General features: G+C 35.9%; 1 protein-coding gene across 4 annotated transcripts in view; it reads left to right on the forward strand.

Annotated features, from left to right (window-relative positions):
- STAG2 (stromal antigen 2) overlaps positions 1 to 22,312 on the forward strand; it is a 43,892-nt gene that overhangs the window by 17,132 nt on the left and 4,448 nt on the right. The window contains exons 13-33 of one of the 4 annotated variants that reach the window (XM_026848476.1): positions 60 to 171; positions 757 to 874; positions 1,607 to 1,710; positions 2,586 to 2,678; positions 2,861 to 2,950; positions 4,026 to 4,229; positions 5,742 to 5,812; positions 6,225 to 6,312; positions 6,416 to 6,496; positions 9,653 to 9,745; positions 12,270 to 12,444; positions 12,831 to 12,970; positions 14,097 to 14,198; positions 16,327 to 16,475; positions 17,023 to 17,151; positions 17,478 to 17,683; positions 18,113 to 18,302; positions 18,388 to 18,501; positions 20,029 to 20,155; positions 20,484 to 20,561; positions 21,118 to 22,121. In XM_026848476.1, the coding sequence (XP_026704277.1) occupies positions 60 to 171; positions 757 to 874; positions 1,607 to 1,710; positions 2,586 to 2,678; positions 2,861 to 2,950; positions 4,026 to 4,229; positions 5,742 to 5,812; positions 6,225 to 6,312; positions 6,416 to 6,496; positions 9,653 to 9,745; positions 12,270 to 12,444; positions 12,831 to 12,970; positions 14,097 to 14,198; positions 16,327 to 16,475; positions 17,023 to 17,151; positions 17,478 to 17,683; positions 18,113 to 18,302; positions 18,388 to 18,501; positions 20,029 to 20,155; positions 20,484 to 20,561; positions 21,118 to 21,123 (2,470 nt within the window). In that variant the 3' untranslated portion in view covers positions 21,124 to 22,121. Of the gene's footprint in view, positions 1 to 59; positions 172 to 756; positions 875 to 1,606; positions 1,711 to 2,585; positions 2,679 to 2,860; positions 2,951 to 4,025; positions 4,230 to 5,741; positions 5,813 to 6,224; positions 6,313 to 6,415; positions 6,497 to 9,652; positions 9,746 to 12,269; positions 12,445 to 12,830; positions 12,971 to 14,096; positions 14,199 to 16,326; positions 16,476 to 17,022; positions 17,152 to 17,477; positions 17,684 to 18,112; positions 18,303 to 18,387; positions 18,502 to 20,028; positions 20,156 to 20,483; positions 20,562 to 21,117; positions 22,122 to 22,312 lie in introns of those variants that run through there. The other 3 variants (XM_026848478.1, XM_026848477.1, XM_026848475.1) reach the window with 3 other exon arrangements.

The following is a 22,312-nucleotide window of genomic DNA, read 5'->3' on the forward strand; positions in this document are numbered from 1 at the left end:
TGAATTGACTAGCAATGGCAATGAAAAAGAAACTTGTCCTGAAATAATACCTCTTTTAGGCTTTTCAGCCGCAGAGATCCTGAAGATGATGGAATACTTAAAAGGAGGGGAAGACAAAGTCCGAATGCTAATCTTGTGAAGACATTAGTGTTTTTCTTTTTGGAAAGTGAAGTAAGTTGAGTTTAAGGGATATTCTTGGGTTTGTGGTGTGTGGTTTTGGTATGGTTTGGTTTTTGTTTTCTTCTTGATTTGGAGATTTTTTGCGTGGCTTTTTTGTTTTAATTATTTTTTTAAAATTTATTGTTATTTTCCCTTTCCCCACTCACTGGTTAATAACCACGAATCTGTCCTGGTTTTCCTATTATTTGTGCAACTTGGAGGGTCAAAAGACTATTTTGTATGGTTGTGTTTATTTGAAGGGTCTGTCCAGTACACAGTGTTCAGACAGGCTATGAGCTCTACTCTGACAAATACTCTTCTGTCATTCATCATCCTAATATGTAGGTGGAAGGAAATGGGGATTTAGGAGATTTATAAGGGAGAAGGGGAAAAAAAAAACAAAGCAGCAACGCCCCACTCTCCTATACCCCAAGCTGGGGAAGAGAAGCTTGTTGTTGAACCAGAGAGCTTTTTTTTTTTTTTTTTTTTTTTTTTATCACAGACAGGAGCAAAGCAAGAAAAATACCTTGTATCATAGAAAGTTCTGTAATAAACTTTATTGCTGATAAAAAAAAAATTAATATGTTCTTATTTTAGTTGCATGAACATGCTGCTTATCTTGTGGACAGCATGTGGGACTGTGCAACAGACCTCTTGAAGGACTGGGAATGTATGAACAGTCTTCTGTTGGAGGAGCCTCTCAATGGAGAAGAACGTAAGAGATTTTCTGTAGATCTTTCTTTATATTGCTGTGTAGTTTCTGTTAGTTGTGATTTATAAGGAAATAAGATGATTACATTGAGTCCCCATATAGTCTCTATTTTTACATGACTGGAATAAATCACTAATACTAATTATAAAGTGTGAGGAAGAATAGAAAGAGGTCACTTCTGGTTTGGAAATAAGACACAGAAGAACAATGGTGGGAAGAACAGAGGGAGAAGAGAGGGAATAAGCATGCAATGTCCAGATTCCCTGTTGTTCCACAGGTTCAGACTGCATTTCTGACATTAGAGAAACTAAGTTCTTGTGAAACTGGTTCATGTATTGAGTGTTAAAACTATCCTATGGAAAAATACTGTCATTTGTTTTAATGACAGTAAAACCAAACTCCATGGCATAATTTTGTAATTCATATGTCCCAGTATATGGACCTCTGAAAAATGACGAAGAACTAAAGTGTTTATAAAACTTTTTATTTGTTTCATCCGGTTCTGTGACTCATCTAGTGATATTCCCTCAATTTTAAATATTTTTCTTGTCTTGTTTTATAAAGTGTTTATCTTCTCCGTCCCCTGTGCCACTCCCACCCCTGGAAATGAGCTATTGACCTAAATGCTTTTCTTTTTTCCTTTAACAAGATAAACATGTCTTGATCCTTAGATACTAATACTTGTGGAAAATGAAAAATCAAGCTGTGTATTAACATCTGTTTCTTAAATTTCAGCTTTAACGGATAGACAGGAAAGCGCACTGATTGAGATAATGCTTTGTACAATTCGGCAGGCGGCTGAATGTCATCCTCCTGTGGGAAGAGGAACAGGCAAAAGGGTAGGAAGCAAAAAGCTACTCCTCTAGAGATGTGGGAGTGGCTATGTGGGGACAGTGTGGGAAGAAGGAAAAGGTTGTAGGCTGTTGCTGCTGAAGGACCGAATTCAGAAATTCAGCTTCGATCTCCACAGCCTCCAGTATCTGACTGCCGTGGCTAGTTCACTTTTCCTGGACTTTAGCACATGCTTAGTACTCTTTGGGCTACTGCATTTGTTTTTATACTATTAGAGGTTAATACAAAATTGATTTTGAAAGAAGTATTGGTTGGAAAGGTGAACAAAAATCAACGTCTGGGAAAGCTAAAACTATTTTCAATTTGAAAGAGCAAAGTGAGGGAAGGGAATATACTTCATAGCCTCTTTGGAAGGAGCAGAGTCCACCAATTGGCTTTTCTCTGATGATAGAGAGTTTAGGCAGCCCTCTTTTTTTTACTGGGGCATTAAGCAGGGAAGGGAACTTGCTTTCAGGACTGGTCCAGCTTTTGGTAAGAAACCCATTTAAGTACAGATTGAAAACTTTTATGAATATCGGATTGACATACGGTTTGATGAAATACCATTAAAAAATTAGAGTAAGCTGAAAGGTTTGCTGTTCTTTCATTGTCAAGAAAAGCATTATGATCATGGTATTTGTTGCAGTGAAGGTAAACTTTTGTCACTTATATTTTCAAGGTCATCTTAATAGTAACTTTGAATTGCATTCTTTGAATGCAGAATGTTTAGGTTGGCGTTTGGGTTTTGTTTTGTTTTCTTTTTACATTGATACTTTACAGTGATATTAGAAGGTCTTTGTAGCTAATTGTCATTTCATTAGTGACAATGAAACTTTTCACCAGAACTTTTAGTTGTAAAATCCTCACATTACCAATATTTTAGGTGCTGACAGCAAAGGAAAAGAAAACTCAATTGGATGATAGGACAAAAATTACTGAACTTTTTGCAGTGGCACTTCCTCAGTTGCTAGCAAAGGTAGGTTTGATTCCATTTCTTGCTGATGAACTGTTGTTGAAATGTTAACAAGTAATTAACTGTATGGCTTTCACAGGTCTTCATTTTATCTTTTTAGTCTTTTGTGATATTTGATTGTTCTGTAATGAATTGTGTTGTCCAAGACTTTCTCATTTAAACTTTTTTCCTTGTCAATTTTACAGTATTCTGTAGATGCAGAAAAAGTCACCAACTTATTGCAGTTGCCACAGTATTTTGATTTGGAAATTTACACGACAGGGCGGTTAGAAAAGGTAAGGTAACATTCAGTAACACAACATAAAAGGAGAAAACCCAAAATTTAGGCTAAGTTACTGGAATTTCGGTCGCCATTGTAGGTGTGGGGTTTTTTGTGAAAGTGAGACCTTATTTATCATAACTTCTATTGAGAATGAGAGTTGGACTTCAGAGCTGTGACTGGCTGCTGGTTTTGGAGATAGTGAAAGTTTGAGTTTCTAAGGCCTGTCTGGTGAGTTTTAACAGAGAATCTTGCCAGTTAGATGAACTTTATGGAAGAGCCTTTATTATGATCATGTTTGAAGTATGCTGCCTGACAGATAAAGCCCGTAGAAAGAGCTTGATGAGTTTTCTGATCACTGAAACTAATAAATTACCATCTTCCTTGCATGAAAAAGAGGAAAACTATCAGATCACAAATTACATAGTTACTGCTCTTGTTTTATTTGCTACGGTGATGAATTTGGTGTAGGCTGTTCTCATCTCACTTTTCTCCTTCTCAGATGCACTATTTTGTTGTATTGTGAAGCAAATAACTGGAAATTATTAGGGTCAAAAGAATCATTCATTATGGTCAAAAGAATAATAAAATATTTTGTTGACAGCATAGCCTAGCAGTGACAGAGCAGCAGTGAGCAACTCTGGGTTGAGGGGAAGCATATACAACAACTCAAGTTGGTTTCAGTGCCAAAACTTGAGTGTTATGAAACTAAATCTTCAATTTTACAGCTTTTAAGACCACGTATAAATGCTTGTGTGAGTGGGAGATAAAGGCTTCTGTGTTGTTCAGTTGTCATTGCAAATTTGAGTGTTAGGTAAAACCATACTGACAATTGCAAATTTTTAATAACTTTTAAAAGTGGATTGCATCTTTAGTCTTTGACAAGCTCCTGTTTATTTTTTGCTAAATAGGTTTTTAATCTACTCAAAAGCTTCACCATCTTTCTGGAAGTGTTTTGTGTTCTGTATCATAGTTACAAAAGTAATAAATTAAATTTATTTTTAAAAATTCCTTAATGTTTATTAAAAATACGTACCTATATATGTATGAATGCTTTTTTTTTTTTTCCCCATGCTTCGTCTTTCTTGTAGCATTTGGATGCCTTACTGCGACAAATCCGAGACATTGTGGAGAAGCACACAGATATAGATGTTTTGGAAGCCTGTTCAAAAACATACCACGCTCTTTGTAATGAAGAATTCACAATATTTAACAGGGTTGACATTGCAAGAAGTCAGTTAATAGATGAATTGGCAGACAAGTTTAATCGACTTCTTGAAGACTTCCTGCAAGAGGTATTATACAAGATCAACTTTAATGTAAAAGATGAACTTTTCCTGCCCTTGTAAATATTTCCAGTATGTTTTTCTACCTTCCTGTGCAAGTCAGTGAGTTAGGGATAGGAACTTCCCTCCGACTTTCAAAACTGTTAAGTCATGTACAATAATATAACAGTGCTATGATTATGTGAACTCCAACTGTTCTTTTATATTAGGACAGTGACTCTTTGGGGAATTTGAGTTGAGGTAAACTGAAATTACATGAGCTTTTCACCTTTAGGTTTTGAAGCTCATGTTTTTGAGAGATGTAACGTAATTCCACTAGGATTCTCCTCAGATGTACTAGTGTTTTTAGTCTTGCCTGTGATTGCATGTTGCTGTTGTTAAATACCAGAATCTCTAGAAAACACTCCCCCTCCCTTTTCTGAAGGCAAGCAGATGCAGTTTAATAGTTTAAAAATCACATTGTTCCCACACTGTGCTAATCTGAAGAGTGAGAATTTTCTGATCCAGTATTTAACTTCACTATGTGGGTTCTCTGACATTCAGACAAAACTTGTTTCTCCTCCTCCTCATCTGTGATAAGGAGCATGGGAAGTGTCTTTGACAACGTCATTCTCCACACTTCTCCTCAGATGCAGATTTATTTATCAAGCTTTGCTCCTGTTCCTCTTGCTTATTGTCCTGATCTAGACCTCCCCACTAGAAACCCTAGACACATGGACTATGTAAGAAGTGTGCCTTGTAATCCGTTTATTTCTCCCTTTGTCAGAAAAAGAAAGAATGAGAGGTAAAGCAATGAAATGAATGTCGAGACAGTTGGCTTGAAGGAAAATGGCAAATGCTCTAGCAGAAATGTTGAAACCCATAGTGCTTTGATAAGGTTGTGCAACTACGGAACAGTGAAACACATTGGACTTGCAGTATCTCTGATACACTGAGGAGTTTCTTTGTCCTTAGAGAGTTTATCCTATGTACTTAGATACTTTTGGGGCCCTTTCCTTTTTACTCCTTTTCTTTCTCCAAATGCAAGTTTGTCAGAACTTGTAGGAAGATTAGAACAAAATACTTCCCTTACCTCTCTCAAAGACCTTTTTTCTGTGATTAAAGTAAGATTGAGGTACTGACCTGTGGCCCATCTAGTCCAGTATCTATTGTCTAACAGTGGCCTCTGCTGGATTCTTCAGAGAAAATTGAAGCACCTACATAATACATTGTATTCTGCTGTCCTAGACTTTTTTTTTCTTTTTTTTCCCTTCTCTCTCCTTTCTGCCCCCCTCCCCTATTTCTCACTGTGCTTCTGCTTCTAAACATGAGCTGATACCTTTTCTCTCAAACTCTTTTAACACTTCTAAAAACAAATGTCATAGATAAATAATTCAGATGCAGTTCTCTCTTTTTTTGGTGGTTGGTGGTGGTGGTGGAAGTTTTTGGGTTCAGTGGTTTGTTGGTTTTTTTTAATCTTAAATTCCCTAGATTGCCTAGCATACATTGCTTGGGATATTTTACTATATGATTATTAAATAGGGGGAGGAACCTGATGAAGATGATGCATATCAAGTCTTGTCAACACTGAAGAGAATCACTGCTTTTCACAAGTGAGTAGGCTTCTGCAAACATCTATTGGGGTTTGGGGTGTGTGGGTGTTTCTCTTAATTTGATATCCCTTAACATTTTAATGCAATTGGAGGGGTTTTTTATTTAGTGGGAATGACCGAGAGTTGTGCAGAACATGATGCATTTTGAATATATGAAGAAATATATACAAAACTGAAATCTGGGGGTTTTTTGCTTTGGGGTTTTTTTGTGTGTGTTGGGTTTGGAGTTTTTCTTTGTGTGTGTTGTTGAGAGTGCTGTATGTTGGGGTTTTGGGGGTGGCATTTGTGAGGGATTTGTTTGCTTATTTATTTATTAGTTTTCAGACCAGTTAAACTTTAGTACATGTTAACATCGAATTGCAGAAATGATGTTAGTTTAATTACATCTTTGCTACATTTCTAATGCTTCCAGTGCTCATGACCTATCAAGATGGGATTTGTTTGGCTGCAACTACAAGTTATTGAAAACTGGCATTGAAAATGGAGACATGCCAGAACAGGTCTGTAGTTAAAATGTGTTTTTCAGGTACAACAATAAATAGCTTTTATTGCTGTCTTTTATTGGTCTTTGTCATCTAATGTGTTTTTTTCTTTTGATTTCAGATTGTTATTCATGCACTGCAGTGTACTCATTATGTAATTCTTTGGCAGCTAGCAAAAATTACTGAAAGCAGTTCCACAAAGGTATGCATTGTTCCAGTTGTATTAGTAAATAAACATTTGTACATGCCTGCGGTATCATCAAGCGGGAACTGCAATGGAATAACTAAGACTTTTTTTTTAAATTTTTTTTTAACCAATACCTGCCTAAATCTGCTTTTCTAATAAGCTTTTCAGAAGTCATAGTTTTAGTTAGTGGAATGCTTGACTTTTAAACCTAGTATTTATCTAAATTGTTATGGTTTTATTATTTATATGTCAATATCGTGTTTAACAGATTTTTTAAGTAATTGTAGCAAATACATGCAATACCTTTATTAGTCTGGCACAGTGACAATGATAAGGAGGGCTAGAATACCAATTATAAAAAAAAGTATAGTCAGTCTTATTATTCTCAAGTAGTGGGTTTGAATTTGCAAACAGAAGTATCAGTTACAAAGTCTGTGAGATAAAAGAATTTGTACACTGTTGTAGTACTCGGCAACATACTGAGCAATAACACTTTGCTCTTCATCAGTCTTTTAAATGTGTTGTTAAATAAAGACATGAAAAGATTAAGATAAATTTCAAACTTTCATAGGGAATAATGGAGAGCCTGTTCTGGTTCTATGTATAGTAAGCTTGAAGGGCAAAGCTCTGGCAAATGTCAGCTTTCTAATTTCACTTCTTGAAAAATCTTGGAGGAAGGATTAAGGTTTCTTGTATCAACTGGACAGCATTGCTTGAAGAGGGTGATTAGGTGGTTGGCTGTGTGAACAGCCTAATGAAAGATGGTTTTTGAAAGGCTAGACAATTTAGAATGGAGTTTGTAAGCGGTGAAGTATTTTGATGATTTCTTTAAAAAAAACCCCAAAATTATAAACACACTTTTCCTGGAAGCCTTCTCCTGTAAGAAGGGTACATGTTGTGCTCTTTTGCTGGAAATTTTTGTTGGAGTTGCGCTTTGTTGTTGGAGTTACTGATAACACATCCTTTATTTATGTCAGAAGAAATAAGTAAATTATTCAGGTTTTTTTAAACACTTTGCTTGCCATACTTAGAATTAATTTAAGAAAAAGAAGTCGTAGGCATCTGTCATAATTTACTAGAGAGAAAACAAGGAGAACTCATGGCATTAATAATTTATAATCAATAATTAGTATCAGTAGTCCATCATTGCAGTAAACTTATAATTTGAGGATGTATCAATTTTTTTCTTTTTTCTTTATATTAGGATGTTGTAGTATGAGCTCCTGGCACATACAGGAGTGGAGAAGCATGCTATGTAACTTGTACTAATGTTTTTTTATAACAGAACACCTTTTGAGATAATGTGGTTTTAAATTTTTATTTCATTTTTTTCCTATCATGTTAAGACTTCATTAGTCCAGTGAATAATTGTGGCCTTACTAATGCAGTAATTACAATCTGAAGATGCCTTAAATAAACGTGAACTTCTTCACTATTGGCTGGCTAGCTAGTTTGCCACCTAGGTTTTAATGGCTTTTAACATTTCCAAAATCAAAAATAACAGATAAGATCTGGATATATAGACTGTTCAGAACCACTTATGTGAGGGAAAGATTTGGAGGCTGTTAGCTTATTCTTTAAAGGATAAACAGCAGTCTTGAATTTTTTGTAATAGCGATTAAACCTTTATCACAAGCCTCACAGCAGAAACTGAGCCAAGTACTGAAAAGTTAGGTTAGAAATTAAGATTACCATAGCTATTTTGCAGTAAAATGTAATTTTTAATACTTTCAGCAGGAATAAAAAGAACTTATTTGAAAAGCAGTCCTTTATTGGGACTATTTTTGGCTCCTGTATAATAAAATTCGGTAAATTAAAGCTTTCCTAAGTTTAAATTCTGAACTGCAACTATTTTATTATATTTAATTGCTTGACTGCTGCCACATCTACCAGGTACTTACGGAAGTTCCATTGATTTCTGTTCAGTGTCAGTGGAACATAACAGCAAATTTGAAGTACAGACCAGAAGTGACAGAAAAATACTGTGCCTAAAATTTTGTTTGGGCTTTGTTTGGGGTTTTGTTTGTTTTTTGTTTTTTTTTTTTTATCTGTGACAAAATTAACTGTGAACTGCATGCTGTTTGTGAACAGGTTGGCTAAGTATGGGAATGAGCTTCATAATATAGACTGCTAACTCAAGATTACGTAAATATTTTGATTTTTATTAACATTTAAATGAATGATTCTGTATGAAGGAAAGAAAATATTCCCATCTGATTTTCTTAACATCAGTGTAGTAATCTGAATGGTAAATGTTGAGAGAAAAGGTTTTTACATAGTGAAGGTGTTGTAAAAATAATACACTTAGTCAAGAGGCAGCTATTGCTTTTGTGATTCCTGTTGAGATTTATTGACATGTTGTACCAGTGCATTACCTGCTTTCTTGGAGAGACTTGTTTTGATTTAGATTGCATGGACAGTTTTTAAACTTCTCAGGAGTATTTCTTCTTTGTTGGGAGGGATGCTGGTTACACAGTTGATCTTTTGTAATGACTTCCTCGGTTCTACATGTGCTAGAATCACATGATTGAGTAACACCAACTATGCCACACATGTGGATGGTATTTGTATCATTTTGATACTTCATTGGCTCAGTGATCTACTTTTCTGGAAGTTACTGCAACACTTGCAAGGCTGATTTTTAAATTATTTTTTTTTCCAATGGAAAAGGGGAGGAAAACACCAACTCTCATCTGACATTTTACTTTATCCCCAACCAGTAAGTTAAAAAAATGAAATAAAATACTATTTAGCCTTGTCTGTTTTAGTTAGAAACAGCTACCTAATCTATCCTCTAGGTTGAAAATACAGATATTTTAAAGAAAAAATGCTTTATGCTTTGGGTTGTTTGGGGGTTTTTGGGTGTGTTTGGCTTGGTTTTCTTTGTGTGGTATGGGGTGGGGGGTTTTATTACTATGTTTTTAAAAAATAACTTCACTGTTTTCATCCCAACTTCCATTTCTTTTTGTGGTACACAGAATGACAAAATTGAGAAAGTTGCTGCTTGCTATTTTTATTTGTAATAGTAATTCTTAAATAATGCAGTGAACTTGAATGTTACAATTATGTACGAGGTCTGTGGTGGATAGCTCTGTGAAAACACATACACTAAATGTGACTATAAAATTGCAAATCAAGCAAAACTGTTACATGAAATCCTTCTCTTTAAAGGAGGATCTTCTACGTCTAAAGAAGCAGATGAGAGTATTCTGTCAAATCTGCCAACACTACCTGACCAATGTAAACACTGCTGTTAAGGAACAGGTTAGTGACTGTTGTTTATTCTTGTAGTCTCCTAATATTGTACTTACAAAGCAGTTGAAAAGTTCTTCTTGCTAATATTTGTAGCACTTAGGTGGGAGTGTGGTGTGTCTTGGATGTTTAGGCTGAATGCTCTTGGAGTGTGAATACATACTGTACTTGTATTCTTGTCTTTAGATAATTTAGGTAGGATTTCAGAATCAATTTAAACTGGATTCTTTCTAGTAATTTTAGGCAGCATAAACTTCTGTTCAGTGGGGGGTTTTGTTTCTTTACACAATGACTGGGTAGGCACAGTGTAGAAGCCTTCTAGTTTTTAAGTTTGGGGGGAGAGTTCCATTTCAAAGCTCTTGCTTACCATGTAGTAAGCACACACACCTCTGGTAGAGCCAATTGTGGATTCACAGACTCTGAGCTGGAAGAGCTAGGAATAGTTATTTAAAAGAGAGAAACTATTCTTTTTTTTTTTAGTTCTGTTTTTGAATGCTTTTATGTTCCTGCATTTGTACTATGATACATATGTGCCCATACACTCAAGAACTGTGAAAACAACTTTCCTCCTCTTGCTGTAAGCCTTTGAGGACACACAGGGGCAATTTCTCTGTCCGTTCCCCTTCACCATGATGCTGCATACAGAATATATATTCCTCAGTTCTTCAGAGTCCCAGGATTTTGGGGATATCTGAATGATGAAAAAAAAGAATGGGTACTTAACATGAGTGTGTGTGTGTGTGTGTTTATGCATGCACGTATGCACCGTAACCTAGGGGATTTTATTGCTGGGAAGTGGTGTGTCTTTTTTGTGGTCACTCTTAGGCACACTCAAACACTGGTCAGTTGTTAACAGTATTGTTTAGAGGTATGTGGAGACCGTTCTAGCAAATGTTTGGAAGCCTCAACAATGACATACTTCTCAGAAAAGATATAAGCAGTTTTCACTTCACCAGTTTTACAGTTAGTCCCTTGTATAGTTATTATTTGTTGAGGGAGAGTTTTAGCTGGAACTGTGGTCTTGGTAGACATAAAATATGTAAGGTATTCAGTCCATGCAAGTAATGCCTGACATTTCAGGCAGGAGATGAAAATCCTGACTTTTTTGAAGAAAAATGCAGGGATGAAGGTCTTGGGTTGTGGGAGCTTTTTTTGTTTACCTGTTTGTAAAATTTTTGTTTTGTGTCAGAAAGAATTGAAATAATCTTGGGAAATACTTGACTTCTGAGGGTAACAGGGTCAAAGGAAAAGGTTAAACTGTAGGGGCCAAGTCTGTGGTCAAATAGTTCCCTAGCCAGGAGACTCACAGGAGTTTCAGGTTCCAGTGAAGAGCAGGGGTTACTGATAGCAGGATTAATTCTAAATAAATGCTTTAACAACCTTCAGAATGCTAAAATGAAAAAAAAAAAAAAAAAGAAGTATCTCTCTGTGAGGGAAGGACCAAACTATCTTCTGGGTACACTTTTTAATTAAACAAATAAATGCCAGGAGCTGTTTTGCTGCTAAAGGTAATAATAGCATGTCTGACCTTGAAGTTGAAAATCTGGTCCACAGAGTCCCACAGCTGCAGCCTTTGAAACTTCCTATAACAAGAATACTGGAACTGAACAGGGAATGTTCTATGTTGGAGAGCTATCTAGTGTCAAAATCACAAGGTGCATGGTGGAGAAGTGCAAGTAACAAATATTACTGAAGCTCTGAGTAGGTCTCTTTAAAAGGCTATAATAACTCTTAGGTGAATGCTGTAGAAACTAGAAGTGATTCAGTCACATAGGGTACAGTAGTCATGTTTCTGCTTTCCTTCTCTAATGTCATGAAAGGTTGAAAGGGACTTTAGAGTAGTGTATATATTTTTGTAACCAGAAAGTTAGCAATACTTGCCTTGAGAAGTTAGAGAACAGATCTGTTTGTCAAAATGGAAGTACTTAAGAGATCAAAGGGATGAGGTGCAGCATTACACAGTGTGTTGCCTCGGTCTGTTAGTTTGAAGAATGTCGGTCTAGGTACTGATACATTTAAACTTTCCAGGGAGGTGGAGCACAAACGTTTAAATCTGATGTCAGATGTGCAACTTAGCCAGCAAAATGAAGAGGTGGTTACTTTTTTGGCAGCAAGACATAAAGGGATTGAATGACCTCATCTGTTAGATGTTTTACAAAGGTGATTGAAACAATTTTAGAAAAAGAAAAGTCTTAAAGGAGGTTATAGTATGGATGGTATCTACTAAGTTCTCTAGTGACCTAATGTAGTATCTGTTGGGCAGAATTTGGGAGTTTGAGCCTCATGTTTTAATCTCACAGTGTTTTGATGTTTAGTTGGCTTTATCTGTGCAGTGTTTTTCTTTGGAGACTCAGTCTTCATAGAGCAACCTCCTGTAAGAAACTATGCATGTTTTGACTTCCAGTTGGCCTGTGTAGTTGTTTAGGACTTGTGGCTTGGGTACACCATTGGGCTCCAAGAAATTTAAGTGGAAATATATTATTCTAAATAAAATGCAGTTTCCAAACAAGTATTTACTAAGGTTTCTGTTTAATAGGCTTTCACAATTCTGTGTGATGTGTTGATGATCTTCAGTCATCAGATTATGACAGGAGGACGTGACATGTTGGAGCCACTTGTTTACACTCCTGATTCTTCATTACAATCTGAACTACTCAGTTTTATTTTAGATCATGTCTTCATTGATCAGGATGATGATAACAATAGTGCAGGTTTGTACAAAACTTCTGTTTCCTTTATATCATTTGCCTTCTAACTATTTATTTGCCTGTCCTTTTTTTGGGGGTGAGGGAGTGTATTTTCTTTTTTCTGGCATTGAGAGGTGCGCATGGACACAGAGGTAGATTTGTCCCTTAAAGCATTTTATGTTTTGGGGACATGTAGGATAATCGTGGTGAAGGTTTGGTATAATAGGCACAAATATATATGTGTCTGTATCAGGAAAAGAGACTTGTCATTGGGCAACAAAGTGCACTGCTGTCAGAATTGAAATTTGATTTTCTTATTTCTGACCATTAGCGCACATCACTTTTATGTATAAATGCTTATATATGAAGTATGTAAACCCAACAGTTTTCATGTTCTGCACTCTTCCTAGATGGACAGCAGGATGATGAAGCTAGCAAAATTGAAGCATTGCACAAAAGAAGAAATCTACTTGCAGCTTTCTGTAAACTCATTGTATATACTGTGGTGGAAATGAATACAGCTGCAGACATTTTCAAGCAATATATGAAGGTACATCTGAAGCCTTGCAGTGACACTTGCTAATAAAATACAGTAGCTGTGGATTTTTTTAAATTTTTTTTTTTTTTTTTAGCTTACCAGATAACTGATTCAAGATGTAAATAACTCAACTCCAGAGTTGGTAGTTTGTAGGTCTTCAAAGTTCTTTTTCCGTAAGAAGGGAAAAAGTGACTGAAATGAGTTTCACAGTTCCAGTGTGTGGGTAGCAGGGAGGGAGGAAAGAAACATAATAATTATTTTTACATTGTTTCTAACTTATTTTCTTATCCTGATTGATATTATATTTTTAATCCAGTTATTAGTTTAGCAGGCCTTTTGAGAATCTTCTCACAAAGATCAACTCCATGTCTAGCCTCACCAAATAATTTCAGCTTAAACTTCGTCAAATAGAAAAAAAATATGCAGCCCCTACCCCATCTTTATACCTGCTTCTATCTTACTTAAGTATAAAGACACCTTCTTGGCTTCTGGGATTCACAGCTGCACAGTAGTATGAGTTCTCTTTTTGTGAACATGATAGAACTTTGCTCCTTGGTGATTACCTTAAAAAAAATTTAAAATTTGGGCAGCCTGCTTCAGTCTGAGTGCCCTACATATATTTTGAATCTCTTAAGTGACTAATTGGGACTTTATTGAACCTGAAATACTTAAAGAACTGAACAAGCAACTGTCTTCATTGGAAAAATTATATCTGTGATGCTATACCTAAGTGCTTCCTGTCAGCAGAGAAAATAGAAGACTCTGCACCAGACTCACAAGAGTTACTAAAAACATGAGATTCTAATTTTACACCCTGAAGGGGTGAACACATGTCACTAACAAATGTGTCATGGCCTTGAAAATAAATAGGTCATCCTGCCTCTAAAGTAATACTAATGACAAGAATGAAAAGAAGTGGATATACTCTTTCTGATTTGAGGTTTTGGGTTTTTTTATCATTTTGGAGGTGTTTTAGAATATAATTTTGATAATGTAATCATGAACTTGTTTTTTCCTTTTGAAGTGTTCAAATTTTTTTTTAAATTAGCAAATCCTAAATGGTGTTTTCTGAAGAATTTAGTAAATGTAATGTTTTCAACTAAAATAAGAAGTTAACTTTTTTTTTTATTTTTCATAGTATTACAATGACTATGGTGATATTATTAAAGAAACGATGAGTAAAACAAGACAAATAGACAAAATCCAGTGTGCTAAAACGCTTATTCTTAGCTTGCAGCAGGTAAGAATGATTTACAATACTTTTGTGCATGAAATCTGATAGTGTAGACCACGTCCTGGTGTTTAATATCTAGTGTGAGGTATTAACGAAGAAATCCTTATGGAAAGTAGGGATAAATAGATATAAATTGAAACATATTTTCTTCAACAATTTGGAAAAATGCCAGAAGTCTTTCTATACTTAACTAGTATTGTGCTACAAAAAGTGTGAGAGGCTGATAAATGTAACTCTGTGATACTTTCTTAACTCTAAAACAGTAGTTTGTCACATATTCAGAAGAGTGTGTTGTGAACCTACTAGTTTATTTATTCATGAACAGATAAAGAAGGGAAAACACTTCCTGCCTGTGTGGTGGGGGGTTGTTTTTTGTTTATGGGGAGGATTTTTTTTTTTTTTTTTTTTTTTTTTTTTTTGTTGGGTTTTTTTTTGTGTTTTGGGGATTTTTTTAAACAATTCTGAGAAGTAATGGGAAGTTTTAGTAATTCAGTATTTCTTAATGTTTGGTAGGGGCTTCACCCATCTTTGAAATTAAAACATGATTTAATGCTCTCTTCAGTAAATGAGCTTGTTTGTGTGGAGACCTGATGAATTCAGTCGAGGTCAGAGTCGGATTCATCTGCTCACATGAACCATCTGCATGAATTTTATTTACAGAGTCAGAACTATAAAGCCATATCTCTGCAAACCACTGTAATCCAACATAGATCTCTGCTATTGTTGAAAGGAAAAATGTACCCCAATTTGTCCTCTCTTTTCCCTGCACCTTTTTTTTCTGACTAGAGGTCATAGAGCCAAATAGTGGATATATATCTAGATATTGATCCTGGTTGAGAACTAACCAGAAGTCCTTAATGAAGGCCCTATGCTGGTTTATCTGTATGGATATTGCCAATACAAGGGAGGATAAGGCCTTTTCTTTTGATAGCAGCATGGTTTTAGCTGGTGGAACTGCAACATAAAATATGCAGCTAAATAATCCTACAGTTTTTGCTGACTTTTCACCAGAGTTCACAAATTTTTGTGATATTGGGTAAACGATATCCTTATTAGTCTTTTCTGTCTCATGAATAACCAGCCCCTTATGTTTTAAAGGGCAGACAGAGGAAGTGAATGCAGTAAGTACAATTACACACAGAATGGGGAAACAGTTACACAATCCTACTATGGCAATAAGAATAGTAACATGAGGTGACTCAAGTATTCTAAAACAAACAAAAAAAACCCCATATGTGAAGTTAAACATGTAACTAGCAATTTTTCCAGGAAAACTTCTTAAAAAAGAAACTAATAGGAGAAGAAAGAGAAGAAGTGATAGTGGATAAAAGGAATAACTAAGCTGCAGTGAGCTGTACAACACAAAAGTATGCAATTATGGGGCAAATTATATCTATAAATGAAAAGCTAATGTTTATAGCATGAGCATGTCTGGTTTCAGTTTATTCTGTGTTATATGAGAGACTGAAGGGTGAATGTGTTGGACAAAATTAGAAAACAATAGAAAAACAGACTTGAAGAGCATTACAGTCAAATTCAGTAGGATGAAAAAAGGATTGAGCAAAGACTAAAGTTCAGAGTGTTCAGCTTTGCCAGCTATTGATGAATAGTGAAAGGTCTGATCCTCAGTTGCAGAGTTTCTGCTGTCTTTGGCAACTTCCTTGAAGATACATTTCCAGGAATTTCTTCATTGTACTTACATTATTGAAAAGATACCAAAAAAAAAGAATCAGAAAGTAGTAGTTTGACAAACTGTAATAGTAAAGACCAGCTGAGAATTTACCACATTTATTTTCAGCTAGTGTATCACTAATTAGCAGAGAATCCTACTAATTTTTAGTATTCTCAACTCTAGAACACCTCATTTAGGGAAGTGCTGAAATCTGTCATCCAACATATTTACAGTTTGACATGTGCTTGGACAGTGTGCATTTCAAGGATTAACTCTGAAGTGCAGACTATTCAAGAACAGCTTTGACTTGGCTTTCTTAAACCTCCATGTTTGTCTTTTGGTGTTGTTGAATTAAGAAAAAAAAAGCTGTAAAAAACTTCTTTATTGAAACTTAGCTCTGTGTCAATTGGTCCAAAGTTTGGCATAATCTTTTAATAAATTCTCCCTTTTCATTTCATACAGCTATTCAATGAAATGATTCAAGAAAATGGTTATAATTTTGACAGATCATCACCAACATTCAGTGGCATAAAGGAACTTGCTCGACGTTTTGCTTTAACATTTGGACTGGATCAGTTGAAAACAAGAGAAGCTATTGCTATGTTACACAAGTAATTGTGTGCTTTGTATTCTTTTCCTTTTTGTAAATGCTTCTTGACTAACATTAAAATACCTTTTCAGTCTTTGAAAATCAGCTTGTTAATACAAAAGGCATCAGGACTAGATATAGTCCATTTATAAATTAGGAGATTGGAGAGGAGACTGCAGTTTTGTCCCTAAATTAAACCCAAATGTTAAATAATGTTGATGTTCTTCAGCATCATTGTGTAAGCCTGTAAATGATAGTAGTGTTGATGCTGTCATGAAAAAGTATTTTTAATGTCTTATGAATAACAGTAAGAACTGATCCACTTCATTGTCAGTGGTGGTCCTGTTGGCCTCAGAAGACTTTAAATGCAAAGTAGAAACATCATGACAGAAAGAGTGCATGCAGATTCAAAGTGTGAATAGTGTTCACTTCTTTTGCCAGAATGTGGAAACATGGAATTACAGCTTGCTTTATTTAGAGGAAAGGCATTCAGTTTTGATAGCTTCCAGTGCTTAGAGCTTTTTCTTTGGTTTGTGCTTTATGTGACTTAATTTTTAACTTTTTCCTAGGGATGGTATAGAATTTGCTTTTAAGGAGCCTAATCCACAAGGTGAGAGCCACCCACCATTAAATTTGGCATTTCTTGATATTCTGAGCGAGTTCTCCTCCAAACTTCTCAGACAAGACAAAAGAACAGTGTAAGTAATTTATTAATATTCATAAGAACAATACAGCATTTGAATAAATATGTATTAATGTGTATTGCCTTCACCTAAAGTGCAATCTTTGGCATATCAAGATAATTTTACAGTAATGCAGTCAAGTATAATCACAAAGGCTATATTTTACTTGTCTCTGTTATTTTATGGTGGACAAACAGAAGTCATATTCTGGATTTACTGTTGTCAGGCCTCTTTGTTAACTAGATGAGTGGCATTGGGTATTAATTGCAGTAGTTACTTATTTTGACATGTTAACAGTTATAGGTAATTTGCATCTTTGTAATTATTTTTTCTATTTAAAGGTATGTTTACTTGGAGAAGTTTATGACCTTTCAGATGTCTCTACGAAGAGAAGATGTGTGGCTTCCCCTTATGTCCTATAGAAACTCTCTATTAGCTGGTGGGGATGATGATACTATGTCAGTGATTAGTGGAATTAGTAGTCGAGGATCTACAGTAAGAAATAAGAAGACAAAGCCAGCAACAGGAAAACGGAAAGTACCTGAAGGTAGAACTTTTCTTATCTTAAAATTTACTAGAGTAGATATTCATATAAACTACATCTGTTGATTCCTATTTGTTAACTTGAGTGAATTTGGATGCTTTAATGTATTTTTTAAAAACAGGATAACTTATGTGCATGTGTATGTCTTAGTGGGAAAACTATTAATTTGAAGAGTCTGAATAACATAACACTGATTCACGAAAGGAAATAAAGGCCCTATGCTGCGTTAAGTCGCAGGATATAAAAGTATTTTAAATACTCTAGCCAGTGGTTATAAATCCAGGTCTTCTGGGGCACATGTAAAACTATGTGGCAAAAAGTGAAGAAACTGATTCTCCATAATCAGAAAGTGCATGCATTTAAGTCATGATTAAACATTATGTTTTAGACTAGTTTGAAAAAAAAGTACCGATGTCCTGTGTTTCCTTCCAGCTGAAGAAAGCAGCAGTAGTGACAGTATGTGGCTGAATAGGGAGCAGACAATGCACACACCGGTCATGATGCAGACACCTCAGCTTACTTCCACAATAATGAGGGAGCCCAAGAGGTTGCGACCTGAAGAAAGTTATATGGGTGTCTATCCTATGCAGCCTGAACACCATCAAGCTCCACTCGATTACAAGTACGTAGATGAGTAGGTCTGCTTTGTGTTAGTGTTCATACACAAAACCAGTTCATGTTTAAAATAGAATAATGGTCTTTTTAAGCACGCAAGTAACGTGGATGTTGGCTCAAAGGCAACAGGAAGAAGCCGCGCGACAACAACAGGAGAGGGCAGCGATGAACTACGTCAAGCTGAGAACCAACTTGCAACACGCTATGTGAGTGAGAGCGAAATGCTCCTTCAGTTGTTCAAGGAGGGGAGAGTTTATTAAATGCATTATTACTCCTGCATGTTCTAGTCCTTGAGTAGTGTTTTCCTGTGGTTTAAAATTTTAAATTTCCTTAGAAAAGCGATAGTAAAAGTACACTGCATTTAGCAGAATAGATGTTTGGTTTCTTGCATATTTTTGAACTTAAATTCCAGAAAAATTAGGTAGTAGTGAGCTTTGTAACAAAGGGAACTGGTTGTTGAACTGAGTGCTGTCTGTGGCAGACTATATATCGCCAGTGCAACATTTTTTATGTATTCCTAACAGTAGAATTATGTTTAGAAGTAGAATCTTAAAAATGAGTTTTAAAGTAGGTGGTTCAGTGTGTGAAGCAGAAAGTTTCTGCTCAGTTTAATTCTCCTGTTCCTTTCTCCTTTGACTTCTGAGTTGTAGGTTTAGAGTTCAGGCTGCTTTTTTACTTGAAGAAAGCATTCCTTTTAAAGAAACTGCTGTCTTCAGCGTGTCTGTGATCAATACAGATCTAGTCTGACCTAAACCGACACCGAAGTTGAGAAGAATCTTGTAGTACCAGTTCTTGTGTAGACCTTCCCAACACAAACACACAAAACCCTTCTGAAGTCCTTCCTCTAGTGAACAAAGATGAAGACAGTCAAATGTTTCTTAAACGAGTGTTGTCCTTCAGAGGTCATAGATTCTTACTGCAGTGTCATTTACTTCATTGTGATTCATCATGTGTGCATTTTGACATGCACGTTAATGGAATTATGTTCCTGAGCTAGAGGGGAAGGCTAGTTTTAGAAGCTGTCTGCTTTGACTGTGGCACTACAGAAGAAAATTGCAAGTTGTAAACTAAAACCATGGCCATACTGAGGAGCTTTACATCTTTCCCCTACTTGTTTTTAATTCTTAAATATTAGTACTTCATCTAACAGTTTCAGTGGAGGCTTTTTGGGGGAATTGGACTTTTTCAATATAGTGCCTCCAATTAGTATAATTAGAATGACTCCTTTGCTCATGTAAGTCTGATGTTGCTTGTAGAAGTTGCGAGGAAAGATGATGAAGAACTGTGAGAGAACGTTTAAAAAGGGGTTTATGTATCCACCTTATTGCAAAGATGTTCTTCCTTGCCTTGTCATAAGGCAGGAACTTTTTCCTTAGGTGGCAAAACTTGAGTTGTTTCTCACTTGAGCATAAACACTTGCTCATGGAAATGTCTGAATTAGGTGTCAGTTTGATCTGCTTATCAATTCCTACAGCCTCTCAGAATATCCATTTAAGATGTACCAGAGAGTTCCACATGTTGATCTCTGTTAGTCCTTCTCCCTCACTCTCAGTATCTTTTAGCTGGTTAAATTGCAGCTTTCTTTAATAGTAGTTGTGCATTTATTTAATTATTTGATTTCTATGTAATGGAATTACCATTTGCTGGCAGTTCCTTGCTGAACATTAGCTTTTAAAATATTCAGATAAAACTTAACTTGATTTACTGCTAAATAGTGTGCATTTTCATTTCAGTCGACGTGGCACAAGTCTAATGGAAGATGATGAAGAGCCGATTGTTGAAGATGTGATGATGTCATCAGAAGGGCGGATTGAAGATCTCAATGAAGGCATGGATTTTGACACCATGGACATAGACCTAGTAAGGAACTTACTTGTCTTTTTAGTGGATTTTGGATTTGATTTATGCTTTTAAAGTAGGATATTTGAATCAAATTTTTGGTGATACAGAAAAGTCATTCTTGTTGATCTCTACATTCTTAAATGGCTCTGCCACTATCTTTATACATTTGCTGTCCGTTCAAACTGCCGTACAAAAACCAAGAACCCTTCCTGTAATAATAATGAGATGAACATTCATCCCCTGTAAATTCTTATCCCTTGAGAGTTCAGCTTTATTTGTTACAGTTTTAAGAACTCTGTTCTTTCTGAAATTACAGTTAACTTGTTTATTTGCTTGTTTTCTAAAGCCACCATCAAAGAACAGGAGAGAAAGAACGGAGCTAAAACCAGATTTCTTTGACCCCGCTTCAATCATGGATGAATCGGTAGGTTAACTTGCATAAGGAAAATAATGTAAAATCAGTCTTAAGGTTACAATACTTTCTTACTTCAAATTTTAAATGGAAAGAATGCCATCTTTAGGATGTCTTCATTAGCTTATTTTAGCAGACTGGTACAGTCAGTGGAATATTTTATGCTGTAACTCAGCTTCATAAATTTGAAATTAGTCAATGTTCTCTGCAAGTTTATAGGATTTTTGTTCTTAATACTTTATATATTACTATGTAAAAATCAAAAGCTTTGAATCTGAGAAGAAAACACATGTAGTATGGAAAAGACCCTTGCAGAGGTTTGGTAGCAGAGAGCTTTAACAAAAAAATGGAACTGTGGATACACAATATTAAAGTTTCCTGTTACGATGAGCTTAGTTGAGTGACTCTGATGTCATTACCAATTGTCAGCATTGGATGGTTTGCAAGTGTTTTGGTTTTTTTAAATTGGCATATGTGCTTTTGTGCATAAGTAAGATAATGGAGAAAATAGAGATAATACAGATACCTGTTTATAGAGATGAGAGGTATTTTTTCTTTCCATATAAAGTTTTAGGTCCAAAACATCCGAAGTCTGTAGTTTCTGCTTGCAGTTGCCCTTTTTTCCGACTTGATAAATCTGCAGTCTCTATTCTCTTTTAAAAATCTGCATGAGGGATTCCTTCTGTCTTGAACCACTTGTAATGTATGCAGCCATTTTTGACCTTGTGTAGCTGGTACAAAATTACACTGGAAATAACAAGCTGCAGCAAGCCAGCAGAGGACAGTACAACAAGGCTTCCTGGGAATCTTGGACAGCTTGGTGGAATTTGGAAGACGGTTATGTATTTTTTTTTTTACAGTATCGTTGCAGCGTGAATCTGTTCTTGTTATGGGAGAAAGAAGTCTGAAATAATGTTTTAAATACAAATTCATATATTTTGTACCAGTAGGCCTTTGCTTTGCTAGTAATGCATCAGATTAGGTTGTGCATCTAGCTGTTACGTGTTCTGTTCTTGAAGTAACACCAAGAAAGTATATCACCTGTTTTCTGGCGTTCTGTTTTAAAATTGTTCTTCCCCTCCTCGATTTTTAATTGATTGATCTGTGAAATACCAGTCACTTTTTATTCTGACAATGCTGAAAATTTGATCTTCTACAGGTGTATTTCATTGTTTTCAGAAACCTTTCGGCTTCTCAGTTCCTCAAACTAAGAAATATAGTTTTAATAAGTTTACTGCTAGCTAGGTTCCTTTCCTGTTACTTTCTCATTCATCATCCCACGTGAGCCCAGGATTAGCTAGGCACTGCTTAGCTGCAGTGTGGGGGTATCACCACATGATGGCAGCCGCTTACAGCCGCGTTGTCCTGCGAGCTTTGGAGCCCGTTCGGGGCGCCCAGCGGTGAGCGGCCTCTGTGCCAGCAGAACAGGCTGTGCACTGCTCCTCTGCGAGGAGGGAGCAGTGGTGCACTGAAATGAGTTGCTCCGGTCAAGGGGGCACCATCTAGCAAACCTTTCTCCCGGCCAGGACACAGTAAGGGTGGTGATCCTGGAAGCAGGACTGCAGACAGAACACAGCTGCTCTTTAGCATAAATCCCACCTAAATGAATCTATAACTGCCTGAATGGGGAAGGCTCTGCTCGTAGTTTAGGAGACAACACGAATCCATATCAAATCAGAGTTGAATTTATCAGTCAGTATTTTAAATGTAAAAAACCCAATTTCATAAATGCAAAAAACCTTCTCTGAATAAAGTTAATTTGC

This window comes from Athene cunicularia (genome assembly GCF_003259725.1).
Source record: "Athene cunicularia isolate RWA chromosome 4 unlocalized genomic scaffold, athCun1 chr4_part3, whole genome shotgun sequence".
Taxonomy (NCBI): domain Eukaryota; kingdom Metazoa; phylum Chordata; class Aves; order Strigiformes; family Strigidae; genus Athene; species Athene cunicularia.